This window comes from Eptatretus burgeri, chromosome 10 (assembly GCF_056783735.1).
Source record: "Eptatretus burgeri isolate ZD-2024b chromosome 10, Ebu_testis_v1, whole genome shotgun sequence".
Classification (NCBI taxonomy): domain Eukaryota; kingdom Metazoa; phylum Chordata; class Myxini; order Myxiniformes; family Myxinidae; genus Eptatretus; species Eptatretus burgeri.
In genome coordinates this window covers 58,313,645-58,330,768 of record NC_140970.1, presented here as the reverse complement: position 1 = coordinate 58,330,768, position 17,124 = coordinate 58,313,645, and the positions used below count along the sequence as shown (strand labels likewise).

The window sequence follows — 17,124 nt, the reverse complement described above, 5'->3', positions numbered from 1 at the left end:
CCATGAGTGGAGATGGCCTTGAATACCATGGGAAGAGAGTTTGGTGAGTAGTGCAGGGTGCCAGACTGTGTCAAAAGCACGTGATATGTCCAGGGATACGGCTCGGATTTCCTGTCTGGCATTGAGGACCTCCATCCATTGATGGGAGAGCAGAAGCAGCATATCCAGGGTTGAGTGACCTGGTCTGAAACCAAATTGATGATTGGAAATCAAGCCATTGGAGAAGAGGAAGGATTTCATATCTGAGGCGATGATGGATTCCATCACCTTGCTGATGATTGGGAGAAGGCTGATTGGTCTGTAGTTATAGGGATCTGTTTTTGCACCTTTTTTATGCAGGGCAGTGATGTTAGCAGATTTCCAAGCAGATGGCAGATGACCCTCGGCAAATGAGAGGGTGAATAGAACAGAGAGAGGGTGAGCAAGAGCAGAAGAGCAGGCTTTGAGGACACGTGGGCTGATGCCGTCTGGACCGGTTGCAGAATCTGACTCGAGGTTTGAAAGCAAGCTCTCCACCTTGTCAGGAGAAAAGGATACAGAGTCCAGGGACAGTTGGGTGCGACTGGGTAAAGTGGGTAGAGATAGTGATGGGTTTAGGACACAAGATTTAGCTGCAAACACCGAGTTTAGACATTCAGCTTTATCACGTGTGGAATCAGCAGTGCGGCCATTTGAGGTAAGGGAGGGGATGGAGGGGGAACATACACCAGAAACAGATTTGATTAAACGCCACCAGGATTTTGAGGAGGGAGAGAGGTATGAGAGTTCAGACTTGAGATGAGAAAGATGTTGTTTTCTGGCTCTCCTGAGGGTAGATACACACTTGTTCCGAGCTTTGTGGAAAGAACTGAGATTGCCCTCAGTTGGGTTTGCTTTCCATGAGGCAAAGGCAAGTTGTTTCAGGACAACTGCCTCGCCACAAGCTTCAGTAAACCAAGGGCGGGAGGAAGGGTAAGACAACTGAACACGAGAGGGGATAAAGATAAATCTGTTCGAAGCCGCAGTAGAATCATGGATATCCACGACACGATAGTGCCGAAACTACGAAGAGCAAAGACAATCTGCTCGCTTTTTATGAAAGTGGTAAATTGGACAAGATGATTCGAACCTCCAGGTTGTCCATTGGATTGGACTGACACTGATATAAATGTCCTGTGGTAAGAACAGACCTCATTAATGAGGTGTTCCTCCGATACAAAAACCATGATTCTGTGGTTCATCTTCGAGGCGGCCAGGATATTATCTACGCCGACAAGCTCCCCTAGAGTTGTTACCACGTCCTCGACGATGATTCCATCGGGTGGGCAGGCAATGAGTCCATGCTTGCAAGTTAATGACTCATGCCTGCAATTCTGCAAAAGAACGTTTGCCACAGCTAAAACTAAACGAAACCAAGGAAACGATTTAATAAACCAACAAAAAAAACCTGTCCGAACAAAGCCTGCAGGCGAAGGCAAAAATAAAAATAAATAGGAATGATAATGCCGATAACCAACGATGTTGAAACACACGGAAAGCAGAGTACAAGGCTAAAAACACAAGTTCTTTAGACCAAGCACACAAAACTTATCTCTCTCTCTCTCTCTCTCTCTCTCTCTCTCTTTCTCTCTTTCTCTCTTTCTCTCTTTCTCTCTTTCTCTCTTTCTCTCTCTCTTTCTTTCTCTCTCTTCTCTCTCTTCTCTCTCTTCTCTCTCTTCTCTCTCTTCTCTCTCTTCTCTCTCTTCTCTCTCTTCTCTCTCTCCTCTCTCTCCTCTCTCTCCTCTCTCTCCTCTCTCTCCTCTCTCTCCTCTCTCTCCTCTCTCTCCTCTCTCCTCTCTCTCCTCTCTCTCCTCTCTCTCCTCTCTCTCCTCTCTCTCCTCTCTCCCCTCTCTTCCCCTCTCTTCCCCTCTCTTCCCCCTCTCTTTCTCTCTTTCTCTCTTTCTCTCTTTCTCTCTTTCTCTCTTTCTCTCTTTCTCTCTTTTTCTCTTTTTCTCTCTTTTGTCTCAACAATGACAAGAAAATTATTCAGTTTTCTTCCTTTCCCCAATTTCACTCCATTGTGTTCTCGTATGTGACAGAGCGCTCACAACATGAAGCGGGCAGCCGCCATTACAGCACATTGCAATATGCAAAATGACCAGCGGGGAGGGGGGGTGGGAGGGAGACGAGAGAAAGGTGGGCGAGAGAGAGAGAGAGAGAGAGAGAGAGAGAGAGGGGTGGGTGAGAGAGAGAGGTGGGCGAGAGAGAGAGGGGTGGGTGAGAGAGAGAGAGGTGGGCGAGAGAGAGTGAGAGAGAGAGGTGGGCGAGAGAGAGAGAGAAAGAAAGAGAGAGAGAGAGAGAGAGAGAGAGAGAGAGAGAGAGAGAGAGAGAGAGAGAGAGAGAGAGAGAGAGAGAGAGAGAGAGAGAGAGAGAGGGCGAGAGAGAGAGAGAGAGAGAGAGAGAGAGAGAGAGAGAGAGAGAGAGAGAGAGAGAGAGAGAGAGAGAGAGAGAGAGAGAGAGAGAGAGAGAGAGAGAGAGAGAGGTGGGCGAGAGAGGGAGAGGTGGGCGAGAGAGGGAGAGGTGGGCGATAGAGGGAGGGGTGGGCGAGAGAGGGAGAGAGAGAGGGAGGGGTGGGCGAGAGAGAGAGGGAGGGTGGGCGAGAGAGAGAGGTAAGGGTGGGCGAGAGAGAGGGAGGGGTGGGCGAGAGAGAGAGGGAGGGGTGGGCGAGAGAGAGGGAGGGGTGGGCGAGAGAGAGAGAGAGGGAGGGGTGGGCGAGAGAGAGAGAGAGAGGGGTGGGCGAGAGAGAGAGAGAGGGAGGGATGGGCGAGAGAGAAGGAGGGGTGGGCGAGAGAGAGGGAGGGTGGGCGAGAGAGAGGGAGGGGTGGGCGAGAGAGAGGGAGGGGTGGGCGAGAGAGAGAGAGGGAGGGGTGGGCGAGAGAGAGGGAGGGGTGGGCGAGAGAGAGGGAGGGGTGGGCGAGAGAGAGAGGGAGGGGTGGGCGAGAGAGAGAGAGAGAGGGGTGGGCGAGAGAGAGAGAGGTGGGCGAAAGAGAGAGAGAGAGAGAGAGAGAGAGAGAGAGAGAGAGAGAGAGAGAGAGAGAGAGAGAGAGAGAGAGAGAGAGAGAGAGAGGTGAGCGAGAGGGGAGTTGAGGGAGGGAGAGAGGGCGGCGGTGTGGAGGCGAAGGGAGAGGGCGGCGGTGAAGGGAGAGGGCAGCGGTACAGAGGCGAAGGGAGAGGACGTCGGTGCGGAGGTGGAGAGAGAGGGCATCGGTGCGAGGCGAAGGGAGAGGGCGGCAGTACGGAGGTGAAGGGAGAGGGCGGCGGTGCAGAGGCGAAGGGAGAGGGCGTCGGTGTGGAGGCGGAGAGAGAGGGCGTCAGTGCGGAGGCGGAGAGAGAGGGCGTCGGTGCGGAGGCGGAGAGAGAGGGCGTCGGTGCGGAGGGGGAGAGAGAGGGTGTCAGTGCGTAGGCGGAGAGAGAGGGTGTTGGTGCGGAGGCAGAGAGAGGGTGTCAGTGCGGCGAGAGAGGGCGTCGGTGTGGAGGCGGAGAGAGAGGGTGTCAGTGCGGTGAGAGAGGGCGTCGGTGTGGATGTGAAGAGAGTCGGCGTCGGTGCGGAGGTGGAGAGAGAGGGCGGCAGTGCGGAGGGGGCTGAGAGAGGGCGGCTGTGCGGAGGCGGAGAGAGAGGGCGGTGGTGCGGAGGCGGAGAGAGACGGCGGTGGTGCGGAGGCGGAGAGAGAGGGCGGCTGTGTGGAGGCGGAGAGAGAGGGCGGTGGTGCGGAGGCGGAGAGAGAGGGCGGTGGTGCGCAGGCGGAGAGAGAGGGCGGCGGTGCGGAGGAAAATGGAGAGGGCGGCAGTGCAGCGGCGAAGGGAGAGGGCAGCGGTGTGGAGGCGAAGGAAGAGGGCGGCGGTGCGGAGGCGAAGAGAGAGAGAGAGGGCGGCGGTGCAGAGGCGAAGGGAGAGGTTGGCGGTGCGGAGGCGAAGGGAGGTGGAGGCGAAGGGGGAAGGCGGTGGTGTGGAGGTGAAGGGAGAGGGTGGCGGTGCGGAGGCGAAGAGAGAGGGTGGCGGTCCGGGGGAAATGGTTGAGGGTGGCGGTGCGGAGGAAATGGTTGAGGGTGGCGGTGCGGAGGAAATGGTTGAGGGTGGCGGAGCTGAGGCAAAGAGAGAGGGCAGTTGCGCTGGAAAGAGAGACAAAGGGGAGCAACAGAGAGAGGGGGGGCGAGTAGGGCAGATGGAGGGTGGAGGGGAAGGAAGGGGGAGGTGAGGTCGAAAGGAGGGGGAGTGAGGTGAAATGGTGGTGAGGAACAGAGGTGGAGTGGTGGTGTGGTACAGAGGGTGAGAGGAATTTTGGGTGAGGGTCAGAGAGAGAGAGAGAGAGTATGGAGAGAGATGAGCACACATATATATACACACACACACACACACACACACACACACACACACACACACACACACACACACACACACACACGTGGAGAGAGTGGGGCAGAGGGGGTGGAAGGCAGGGGCACGAAAGTAGAGAGGCTGAGAGTAAAGAAAGAGAGAGTGGGGGGAAGCAGAGAGAGAGAGAAAGAGAAGAGGCACTCAGAGAGTAGGGGGACGTGCAGAGATGGGGAGGAAGTACAGAAAGATGGGGGTATTGAGGAAGGTACAACTCGAGAAGGTTGGATGTTCCCAGAGAGAAATGTGTGGGGGAAGGTGCAGAGAGACAAAGAGAGTGGGTGGAGTGGGAGGTGAAGGTGGGGGTCCATTAAGAGTGAGAGTGGGAAATATGGAGAGTGGAAGGGAAGAGAAGGCAAATTGAGAGAGAGAGAGAGAGAGAGAGAGAGAGAGAGAGAGAGAGAGAGAGAGAGAGAGAGAGAGAGAGAGAGAGAGAGAGAGAGAGAGAGAGAGAGAGAGAGAGAGAGAGAGATATGCACATAGTGAGAGAGAGAGAGAGAGAGAGAGAGATAGAGATAGAAATTAGAGATAGAGATAGAGATAGAGATAGAGATAGAGATAGAGATAGAGATAGAGATAGAGATAGAGATAGAGATAGAGATAGATAGATATATAGGGTGTTGTTTTGGAGATGCTTACTTTGCAGTGGAAAATCAAGTCAAAATGTTCCTTCTGTTTTGCTGCCACATCACAGGCCTTCTGCAGCAAATTTGACATTCATAATCTAGAAGATAAACGAGATCCACCTTTTTTTCTCATGACGAGCCATGACTATTACCAACCCTTCATTATTTGATAGATTTGTCGGTTCATTTTGAGCGATGATTGTTTTTACCTAATACATGTAAGTGATTGTTTTAATTTCTTTCTGAACATCATATCTGCTGTTTGTTCTTCAAGGGGCCCTCCATGACTTGGAGGAGGCTGTGTCACGGTGGGACCATGAGAAGGAAGGTGATGCTTCTGGCCTCTCGGCGAATCAAATGGAAATGCATCCTGCAACGATGCCGACCACTTCACTTGCTGGGGTTCGAACTAGCGGGGCCACAATTCTCACGGATTACCCTGAGAGTTTGGAAACTGCAGGAGGAAAAGTATTTGCACCACCAAGAGGCTCTAGCTCAAAAGTTGGTGGGACATTTGGGAGCCAGGGAAAGGCTTTGCCTCATCTCCGTATGGTGCTCGCTCGAGCCCAGGAACTGGCTGATGAAAAGCTGAAGCTCACGACGGGGTTGGTGGAGCTCGCCGAGACTCGCAGCCGCAAGCTGGATGTATGTATGATTTTTGTGTTTTCTATTTTGATTTGATTTTCCACATCACACCATAAATTATTCTTGGGAAATGAATTTCTGCAAGAAATGTTGTCATATTTACTTCTCTTCAGCTTTGATACTCTGCAATATACAATAGACAGAAAAATGCCCACAACTTCACTCCTATGATATTTTGCTTGAAGATGCAGCTTTTTGGGGGTGGGTTTGATTGTGAATGTTTTTCTGCCCTTTGCTCTCAGGCACATGCGCGTTCGTGCGAGGGTGGTAGCATTTCCAGTTCTGGGTCTGTGGGCTGCATTGGAGGACCAGGGGCTCGTCGTGCTGAGAGCCCGTCGAGCGAACGCATAGGGAAACGTTCGCGCCGCGGAGGCATCCGGAGTGACGATGGACCTGGCCTGGAAAATGGAAGGACAACAGCAAACGGCGACTGCCTCGATCGGCTCAGAGACGATGAGAGCAGCGGCCCTCCCAGCAAAAGCAAGAAGGCTCGTGGCACAGGTGAACACTCTTTGGGAGCAATACTTGTGAGCTGTTTAATTACTCAGGTGATTGAAAACACTCCACTTGTGGTCCTGTATGTATCCTTTTAATTTCTCTTTTACATTCAGACCTCTTATAACGTTGTGTTCCAACCTTTGAGTGCTATAAGAAACAGCACTCTAAGAGGTCATTATAACATGGTTCCAATGGAGATGCGTTCCTGACAGCGCTATTTCTTACCAATGAACGATATATGAGCACTTCATTGTGCTCATTGGGGTATCAATAACAGGACTAATGATACTGTACAAATAATAAATGTATTAAAGCATTTTATAAATAAAAAAAAATCATTTTAACGATAAATATGTGACTGTTCTTATAACATATGACATAAAATAAATGTTACTTGCTCTCCAATGCATTCAATCTGAGCTTGCGTAAGAGCTCGCATTTAGCCGGAGCTTTGATCAGAGATACTCCTGGGAAGATGGGCTAGGCTGGGGCTCATCCTCCTTGGAAACTGAAGGCTTCTTGAAGAAGGCACCCAGGGTGGACTGAGAATGGTTGATGTGCTCAAACCCAAGCTCCGACCAATATCAACCTGACGTTCACACACCTTATCACCTGCATTGTACATCCATGCTGATGTTTTTCCCAAACTGTTTGGCCACATTACCAGCACAATCATTCGCAGAAGTCTTTTTTCCAGATATTACGGGTCAAAAATGCTTGCAAAAACACGTGAAAACAGGGTAAAAAGAGAGTTACCATGGCAGAGTAAACAATTCTGCAGGAAGCATTCAAAACTGGTGGAGTATGCTGATGGGCACAGCACAAGCCAGTATACGCCATCCTCATTGGTTGAGTGCACAGCTCAAACGTGCGCATGTTCTTGCATGGAACTTGTCTTTTGCTGTTTCGTTTTTATTTCTGTTTTGCTCCGTGTTTTTCATCAACTTTTCTGTCCCAAGTCGTGTCCTGCTGTGTTAAATGATTTAGTTCGTTTCTCGAGTTGAGTCGGGCCGACCTGTAAAAGTCGAGTGGACTTCCCTTCCATCTTCTGCCTCGTTTTTGCTTCTCTGTTACAGTTATTGTTACTTCTGAACCCTTGGCTCAATTCTTCCCTCCTCCCACTCCTCCTAAAAAATTAAAACAAAATATCTTCGTGACCTTTCCTCCTTCGCCTGGGAAAAAAATCCAACGATAACAACTGTGAAGACGTCACTTCCGGTTGTTCGCTCGCATCTGTGTAAGCTCCTCAGCCAGAACAAGAAAAGTGTTTTGTGTGCTGTGGAATTGTATTTATAAAGGTTGTAGTTGTTTACATACCAGTTTTAGCAGGTATTTGTGTTCATTTATTAAAAGAAGCAGGGGGAGGCCTCGTGTTAAGCTCAGCATTTAAGTCATTTGAGGCCTTGGGAATATGGTGATGAAAAAGGGTATAAATAGAGAGCGAATGAGAAAGGAAGAGGAGTCCATAAAATGTGATAGATGCTCAATGTGGGCCACATCAAGAAGAGGGGAAGCAGAGGGTACTCGCTGTTGTCGGAAGTATGAGGAAATAGCCCAGTTGAAGATAGTTATTACGAGGTTGAAGGTACGGATTGATAATTTTCAGCAAATAGCAGAATGTGAGAAATCTGTAGATAATAACGGTAGTTTGTTTCGGTTGTGGAGTGAGGCTACTGATGATATAGAAAGTGTTGAAAGTGCAGCGAGTGCAGGCAGTGGCGACGGCGCAGCGGGAGCAGGCAGTGGCAATGGCGCAGCGGGAGCAGGCAGTGGCGACGGCGCAGCGGGAACAGCCAGTGGCGACGGCACAGCGGGAGCAGGCAGTGGCGACGGCGCAGCGGGAGCAGGCAGTGGCGACGGCACAGCGGGAACAGCCAGTGGCGACGGCGCAGCGAGAGCAGGCAGTGGCAACGGTGCAGCAGGAGCAGGCAGTGGTGGCGGCGCAGCGAGAGCAGGCAGTGGCGACGGCGGAGCAGGCAGTGCAGAGAGTGCATACAGTGGTGTGGGGGCACTGGCGACGGTGCAGTGGGAGCAGGCAGTGGTGGGAGTGCGTCACGATGGAGGTACTGTCTCGGGTTCCTCTCTGGACTCACCGGGAATTGCAGGCTATATACATACACATGTATGTACTGTATGTATGTGTATATATGTGTATATATGTATGTATGTGTATATATGTATGTATGTGTATATATATATATATATATATATATATATTTTTTTTTGTTACTGCATGAAATGAGACAAGTTTTGGCACATATACTAATGATATTATTGTCTTCCTTAAGAGGCCCCTCAAAATTCGTTTTGATGCATTTTCACAAACTCCAACTGATTCCATTCAAATTCGGTACGATTATGGCTTTTGGTCCAACTTAGGTCATTGGCAATAAAAAAATTTTCCATAACACTTCCGATATTCGAAAAAAATCGATAAATCGATATCCCTTATGGGATTTTCCATTCAAATCCACTCAAGTTTAAGGTCTACGGGGGACGCAAATTTCCACTTTGCCCTGGGCGCTGTTTACCTCCGCAACACCAAGCTGTTAGGGTTTGGGTTAGGGTTTGGGTTAGGGTTAGGGTTAGCTGTTTGGGTTAGGGTTAGGGTTAGGGTTAGGGTTAGCTACCCTAACACTAACCCTAACCCTAACCCTAACCCAAACAGCTAACCCTAACCCTAAAAGCTATTCAGGAAATTTGCAAGAAAGCCTGGGCAACGCCGGGCTATATTGCTAGCCCGAGCAACGCAGGGCTTTACTACTCGTATATATATGAATATATATGAATATATATATATATATATATATATATATTGTTAAGGATTCAGCGACGGAGGGATTCTCAACCCAATCTGGCCGTCACCGGAGTTTATAACGCCGGCTGGCTCGGCACAGGCCTCGGGTCACACGTCTTCAATCGCGATACCAACGTAATCCTGGACCTTACCAGTTGGGGAAACAAAAACCCGGTTACAGACTGATTTTGTCAGATGCCGAGCGTTTTCTGCCAGTCTGTAACCATTTTGGTTTTATATACCAATCGAACGGATCGTTCTTCGACGCGACACAAATTAATCCATAGCGGCAACTTAATACGAACCAACCAGATTTATTGGGGAATATCGGGGAACACAACACAAGCAAAATATTCACGACAATGTTTTTATTAATCCATAACCCGTTCTTAACTAGGGAACTATGGATTACAGGTTTCGATGGGGTCCCTACCGAGATATGCCTTTAACAACATGCAAACAAGACAGACAGACAGACAGACAGACAGAATGCAGACAAGACAGAGTACTTGGTGATGTATCATGGACGAGAGGAAAGTGTCAAAAGCACGAATGTCGCTCGTAACAAGCCGATGTCCACGGATTCGAGCCCCCAGCTCGAACACACCGCGTGGCAAAATGGCGCTCGCCCTTTTGTCGCAGACCTTATGCACGCACTCTCGCGCGTTCAGACCCCGCGAGGTCAACTGCACCAGAGCAAAAGATCCATGGTGGTATGCTCCAGCTGGCTTTTCACAAGGTCCAGCATACAAATCCAGGCCTGGCCTGTTCACCAGACAAGGCCAAATCGAGGTGTTTGGGCGCCGGCAGGCGGATCGACAAACGTGTCGAGGACCTTCTCATGGAAGTCGATCACCCACTCGACGTGCAGGCAGCCTCTCGTCGTTTCTCCTGTCTCCTTCACCAAGCAGATCGCAGACAGACACAGCCGTCCCCTACACAGCAGATCACGACTCCCACCAGTCGTTTCTCAGTTCCACCTTTTCTTTCTCGGCCGATGGCAGACTCGACCCTCAGGTTCAGTTTTCTCTCCCGGCCGATTCACCACTGCCTTTCCTTTTCTCACTCGCCTCGAAGCCCCTGCTCATCCAGCAGATCGTGACTCGATACTCGTCGTTTCTCTGTTGCCTTCCCTGCCTTTCTTTCGGCTCGTTCCTCACGAAAAACAGACACAGCTGTCCCGTGTACAGCCGATCGGCACCACCTCGGCGTTCACAGTTTCACCACAGTTTCTTTTCCGTTCGCTCGCTGAGAGCCACTGGCTCCTCCCCCTTTACGAAGCCGACAAACTCCTTCCCCCAGCTCCACCTCCCTCTCCAGGCCACTCCCCCTCAGCCGACTGGGCGGGGCCTATCGTCCGGAGAGTGGAGGAAGAAGAAGCCCTCGGCACACCACCACTGTACGAACAATAAACATGCATCCTACACATCCCGACACACATGTAACGTCCATTTACCGAACAGCCGAGCTAAACATGCATTTAATGGGGGATCTGTGCTAATCCTATATTTAGTAACCTACTAAGGGCCATTTCCAAAACACTACCCCCACCTTTCTCCTGAGCCTCCATCTGGGGCAGCCCACGGTAATGACCCTGTCTAACGTACAGCACAGATCTCCCATTTACTCGAACCCACAACATGGGAAGCACTTAACTCCAAAAACCAAAGTGTCACAGTAAGATTGGCATGTCCCTATCCCAGTGTGTCGGGTCACCAATCTAACAAATAAATTCACACTCTATGCACACTATTAACATTATAATTATGGATTTGAACGGGAGGGCATTCAATTTTACTTTTAACACCAATATTGGCATAGCAGCAGGACATTCAAAGGTTCAAAGTTCTTTCACGTGTTCGCTCCTTCATGCCCCCTCCCGGCAGTATTGTCCATTCACCCCTGAGGGTTTCCTCACTTCGTGGCCTTATTGGTCTCTCACCAGGTGAGTTCAGTCGGCCCAGTGGCCTAATCTCAAAAAGAGTTCTGCGGCCCACTGAGCCCACAAAATGGCATGAATCTTCGGCCACAACGGCCCACAAAATGGCATAAATCTTCGGCCGCAATGGCCCACAACAGCACTTTGGCCTCAATAGCCCACAAAAATGCTTCGGCCCATATGGCCTACTTGCAAGCAGCAGCAGGCAACAAGCCCTGTATTGGACAGCAGGCGATACAGCAATGGTGGCACGGTGATATCGATGGTAAGCAAATGCAGTTTGGAGGTGTTCTTGAGGACGCAAATGGGTGTGATGACCCCAGACCAGGTGAGATGGAGTGTACCGTTAACCTTCCTTGCCTGTCTTGTTTTGGTTAAGTTCTCTCTTTTTTTTTTCTTCCTTTCTCTTTTTTTTTTCCTTTTACAGACAGGATGGTGTGTTTCTTACTCAACTGTTATCTTCATGGATGTGTGCTCATGACATACTGGTGGCCTCTCTGGCACTTGGAGAGGGTAACCAAGCCTGGCCCTTGTTAACAAATTCTCCCATCAACACTACTCGTACCAGGTGTCACACATGAATGGTGCGGTGGAGAGTCCATCAAACCTAACAACTTACTTTTAGCTCTAGACAATGCGACAAACCCTGCTATGGCTAGAATGATCCTAATGACCCATTTTTCCCGACCTGGCACACTTCCATTCTATTAAACCTGGGCAAGGCCCTTATTTGTCTTTTTCCATTTGGTGGTGCCAGGCATAACTCGCTGGCTGGGGAGTGTGACTACTACTAGGCCTCTTTGCCTGCTTCCAATCGGAGGTGGAGGACACCCAGCGACCTCGGGGTTCAACTGAGCATGCTTCTGGCGCTCCTAACTAAGGGGTGGCTCTCTCTCGCCCCCACACTGTGCTCTCAAAGCACCCACACTGTGCTCTCATAGCACCCACACTGTGCTCTCATAGCACCCACACTGTGCTCTCATAGCACCTACACTGTGCTCTCCTGGCACTAAACCCTACCGTTCTCTCCTGGCACTAAACCCTACCGTGCTCTCCTGGCACTGAACCCTACCGTGCTCTCCTGGCACTGAACCCTACCGTGCTCTCTTGGCACCTCTGACAGCCTTCACCTGCCAGGAACCCCCAAAGCCCTGCTGCCCTATTTCCCGATTCACCAACTTCCAATACCATGTCACACTACCAGCCAGTATCCCCATACCTTGGCCTGCACCTACCCCTCGCAGTCCGCCTGTACAATGGAACAGCACCTAGAATGTATGTCAAATCCTCTAAGTCCCCCTAACCTACACTAACTTGGTTAAAAGACTCCTACTGACAGGGTACGTTGTTCACACTCTCTCTACTCATTCGCACAATCACGCCATTCACCCAAACACTTTAGTCATTCATTCCACAGTGCCACACACCCAGCCCACAACACCATCCAACACCTTTCACGTTTATGTGAAAACAAAAACACACCAGTCCCTCGGATCCCACTTGGTAATCAAATTTAACTGGTACACTTTTTCATCAAACCCCCAATCAATTTGTCTCTACGTCCGTCGTCCGCTGGCCTCCTCCATACTGCCCCAATCGTTTATTTCCAACAATTTAAACAAAACATCAAAATCTCTTCACCAGCCCCATGAACTTCTGCATGGTTCTAACTAGGCATTTCAATCCTTCCTCAAACAAGCCACTCTTTGTCATCCACTTGCTTCAGGTGCGTTTAATGCTCTGCCTGTTATGTCTCCACTACTTTTTTTTTCAATAATCACCCAAATCCATTCGTGCCACAATTATGCCTTCTGTCATCTCTCAATTTGCAATCACTTTCGGCATAATTTTCAATCAATTTCTTACATCCAAATATGGCCTGCTTCTTTGGCTCATTGGAAGGGGAGTGAGGGAACGAATCCCTCATTACCCATTACATGAACCCGCTGCCTTTCTGCCACGGCTCAAAGGGGTCACATTTCAATTGGGGTTGTGGTCCACCCCCTCCTTTTCTCCAGGGTTCACGGAAGTCAGGTAAACCCCAATCGGTGGAACAGCCTCCTCCTCTTCTCCAGGGTTCACGGAAATCAGGTAAACCCCAATCGGTGGCATGGCCTCCCCCTCTTCTCCAGGGTTCACGGAAACCAGGTAAACCCCAATCGGGGGAATGGCCTCCCCCTCTTCTCCAGGGTTCACGGAAATCAAGTAAACCCCAATTGGTGGAATGGCCTCCCCCTCTTCTCCAGGGTTCACGGAAATCAGGTAAACCCCAATCGGTGAAGCGGCCTCCCCCTCTTCTCCATAACTCCCTGAAAACAGATAAACCCCATTCAGCTAGCCAAACTCCTCGTGTGCTCAGAAAGGTTCGAAGACCAAGTGACACACGCCAGTGCCAGCCGCTACTCATCTGCACTCCACTCCAAAGTTCCTGTGAGGCTGATAGAGAAATTAAAATCCAATTTCTAAAGCCTGCTCCTGGATACAGCACCTCCAACTCTGTAAGAACCCATGCGGAGTTGTCCATTATGGTTTCTGTCCCCTGGCTCAAGTTCTGTCCTGGTGGCATTTCTATTTCCCCTTGCACCTCTAACCTATTTCCTATGTCACCACTCATTCCATGCTTTGGACTCCCACACACAGCAGGCCGCACACATTCCAAGGTTATGTGTTGACATTCCACACCTTCAACCTTTCCTGTATACTGACCAACTGTCTCGCACTCCAGGGCTGCATTCTCGACCGCCAGGTGAGTACCCACACACACTTCGGCCTCGGCAGCACATACCGGTGCTGTAGTCTGGAGTGTGGGCTCACAGCATTCGTTCACAGGCACTCCACACACACATTCAGGGGTCATGCATATGTGCACCCCATTGGACAGAGTCTCTTCGTTAACATAAAATTCAATTTCTACCTTAAGCTCATCGTCCGCACCATGTATGCATGTACCCACGTACCTGCTTTGTTCCAGAGTCACCTCTGTCCGGTCGCTTCTCTCCAGCAGGTTGCTCATCATCGGTTCGCCACACTCCTCTGAAGCTGTCAGCTCCACATGCTGGACCTGCTCAAAATGTGTTTCATTCGTCAACAACCGCATATGCTCCCTCAATGTCTCCTTCACCAGGGTTTGCTCTAATTGTGGTGTCATCCGACGAGTGATGTCAATCAAATTCCGCACCACTAACATTACTCCCTGTGGTGATATCACACATCCCATATTATTGTGCTGTTCTAATTCCTGGCTCCATTTTCCTTTACATTTGTCGTTCTTCCTCTCTGAGCTTTTTTAGTTGTTCGTTATCTTTCTGGAGTTTTTCCATCTCCGTGTACTCCAACTTTGCTCTCTCCTTTAGTTGGTTAATTTCAAATTCGTTTTCTTATTGTTTTCTATCCCACTGTCTCTCTTGTTCTTCATTCTCCAATCTCGTCGCTTCCTTCAATTTGTTGATTTCCTTTTCCTGTTTCATTCCTTGTTCTTTTTGTTTCTTATCCCATTGTCTCTCTTGTTCTTCCTTCTCCAATCTCACATTTTCCCTCAATTGGTTGATCTCCCTTTCCTGTTTCATTCGTTGTTCTTTCACTATCTCCTCATACTCCAACCTTACTTTCTCCTTTAGTTGTTCAATTTCAAATCCATGTTCTTTTTGTTTTCTATCCCACTGTCTCTCTTGTTCTTCCTTCTCCAATCTCATCGTTTCCCTCAATTGGTTGACCTCCCTTTCCTGCTTCATTTGTTGTTCTTTTACTACTCTTTATTGCATCTCATTCTTTAATCTTGCTTTGGCTTCTTGCTGTTCGATCTGCACAGTGTAGTTCCTTAACGTTTCATTCTCCGTTCTCTTTCTTTCCTCCCTTAACAACCTCAGTTCGTTTTGTAATTCCCTCTCTCTGTTTTGGTGTTTCTGTAACTCAGAAGCTTTTTCCCCTAATTTCTTGCTCATCTCCGCATACTCCAACCTTGCTTTGGGTTCTAACTGTTCGATCTGCAGAGTGTGGTTCCTTAATGTTTCATTCTCCGTTCTCTTTCTTTCCTCTCTTAACATCCTCAGCTCGTTTTGTAATTCCATCTCTTTGTTTTGGTGTTTCTGTAACTCCGAAGTTTTTTTTCCATAATTCCTCTCTCATCTCCTCACCTCTTTTGCATTCTTGCTTTCTCCATTCGTCCATTCTCTTACCGTGTCCCTTGCTAATTTCTACTTCACTCGCCAGTTCATTCCCCCTGCACTGCGATTTCCGAAACTGTGCTGACTTTTCCAACAATTCTTCCCTCTCTTGCGCAAGATATTTCTCTCCTCTTTTTATCTCCTGGTCCAGGCTCTCCCTTATCTGATTGCCTGATCTTACCTCTTCCTTCAGTAGTTCCAATTCTCGTTTTTCCTTTTCCAGCTTTGTTTTCCATTCTTCCTCCAAGCTCTTCCTATCCCGAGAATTACTAATTTGCTCCTCCTCTATTCTTTTGTTCAGTTCGCTCCTCTCATGTTCTAACCTTCGGGTAAACCCTTCCTTCAGTTGTTTCAGTTCCAAATCGTGTTCACATTTTTCCTTTTCTAGCTTTTTTTTCCCCATTCTTCCTCCATGTTCTTCCTATCCCGAGAGTTCAGTTCGCTCAACTCATGTACCACAAACCCACGCAACCAATCTGCTTTCGTCGTTTCTCCATGTAGTTCCTCAACTGTGCTGGCTAAGTCCTCTTCCAGCCCCCGAATTCGCTCCTGTGCATCGACCAATTGTTGTGATTCCCTGTGCACATAATCCTCCTGAACATCGTCTGCCTGCCGTCGTGCCTCGTCCAATTTAATTTGCAATTCCTCGATATAATTTCCATCACCCCTCCTCTGCTCCAGGGTATCCTCCAATCGTGCATGAAGCTCGTCAATGTACGCTTTGTCATCCTGCTTCACCTTCCATAACTACATGGTTTGAACCGGTGGGCGGGAGCGTTTCCCTCGTGCCGTGTGGCTCGTTGTGCTATTATTAGCCCACTCCCGCTTCGTGTCGCGCCAAGGTGGAGCCGCGCTGCCATTTTGCGACTCCATTTTCTTTATAATTTCCAAGTTTTACACCCGATCCGCTCAAAATAAAATCAAATTTGCGAGCGTCGTTTTTTTTTTTTCTCACGCCTCTCGTGACCAATGATCGGGGTGCGAAATGCACCACAGGTCCAAATATCCCGCTCCTGACTGCCAAATGTTAAGGATTCAGCGACAGAGGGCTTCTCAACCCACTCTGGCCATCTCCGGGATATATAATGCCGGCTGGCTCGGCACAGGCCTCGGGTCACGCGTCTTCAATCGCGATACCAACGTAATCCTGGACCTTACCAGTTGGGGAAATAGAACCCTGGTTACAGACTGGTTTTGTCAGATGTAGAGCGTTTTCTGCCAGTCTGTAACCATTTTGGTTTTATATCCCAATTGAACGGATCGTTCCTCGACGCGACACGAATTAATCCACAGCGGCAACTTCATACGAACCAACCAGATTTATTGGGGAACAGCGGGGAACACAACACAAGCAAAATATTCACGACAATGTTTTTTATTAATCCATAGCCCGTTGTTAACTAGGGAACTACGGATTACAGGATTTGAGGGGGTCCCTACCCAAATATGCCTCAAACAACATGCAGACAAGAGAGACAGACAGCATGCAGACAAGACAGAGTACTTGGTGATGTTTCATGGACGAGAGCAGTGTCAAAAGCATGAATCTCGCTCGTAACGAGCCGATGTCCACGGATTCGAGCCCCCAGCTCGAACACGCCGCTTGGCAAATTGGCGCTCGCCCTTTTGTCGCAGACCTCACGCACGCACTCTTGCGCGTTCAGACTCCGCAAGGTCAACTGCACCAGAGCGAAAGATCCACGGTGGTATGCTCCAGCTGGCTTTTCACAAGGTCCAGCATACAAATACAGGCCTGGCTTGTTCACCAGACAAGGCCAAGTCGAGGTGTTTGGGCTCCGGCAGGCAGATCGGCAGGCGGATAAACAAACGTGTCGAGGACCTTCTCATGAAAGTCGATCGCCCACTCGACGTGCAGGCAGCCTCAAGTCGTTTCTCCTGCCTCCTTCACGAAGCAGATCGCAGACAGACACAGCCATCCCCTACACAGCAGATCACGACTCCCACCAGTCGTTTCTCAGTTCCACCTTTTCTTTCTCGGCCGATGGCAGACTCGACCCTCAGGTTCAGTTTTCTCTCCTGGCCGATTCACCACTGCCTTTCCTTTTC

The 17,124-nt window shown here is 49.6% G+C and overlaps 1 protein-coding gene across 4 annotated transcripts in view; it reads left to right on the top strand.

The window, feature by feature from the left end:
- The window catches only part of LOC147018654 (inhibitor of growth protein 1-like), a 113,325-nt gene that overhangs the window by 58,639 nt on the left and 37,562 nt on the right, over positions 1 to 17,124 (top strand). For 3 of the 4 annotated variants that reach the window (XM_085898552.1, XM_085898548.1, XM_085898550.1), the window contains exons 2-3: positions 5,290 to 5,660; positions 5,903 to 6,161. In XM_085898552.1, the coding sequence (XP_085754678.1) occupies positions 5,373 to 5,660; positions 5,903 to 6,161 (547 nt within the window). In that variant the 5' untranslated portion in view covers positions 5,290 to 5,372. Of the gene's footprint in view, positions 1 to 5,289; positions 5,661 to 5,902; positions 6,209 to 17,124 lie in introns of all 4 variants that reach the window. The other variant, XM_085898551.1, reaches the window with a different exon arrangement.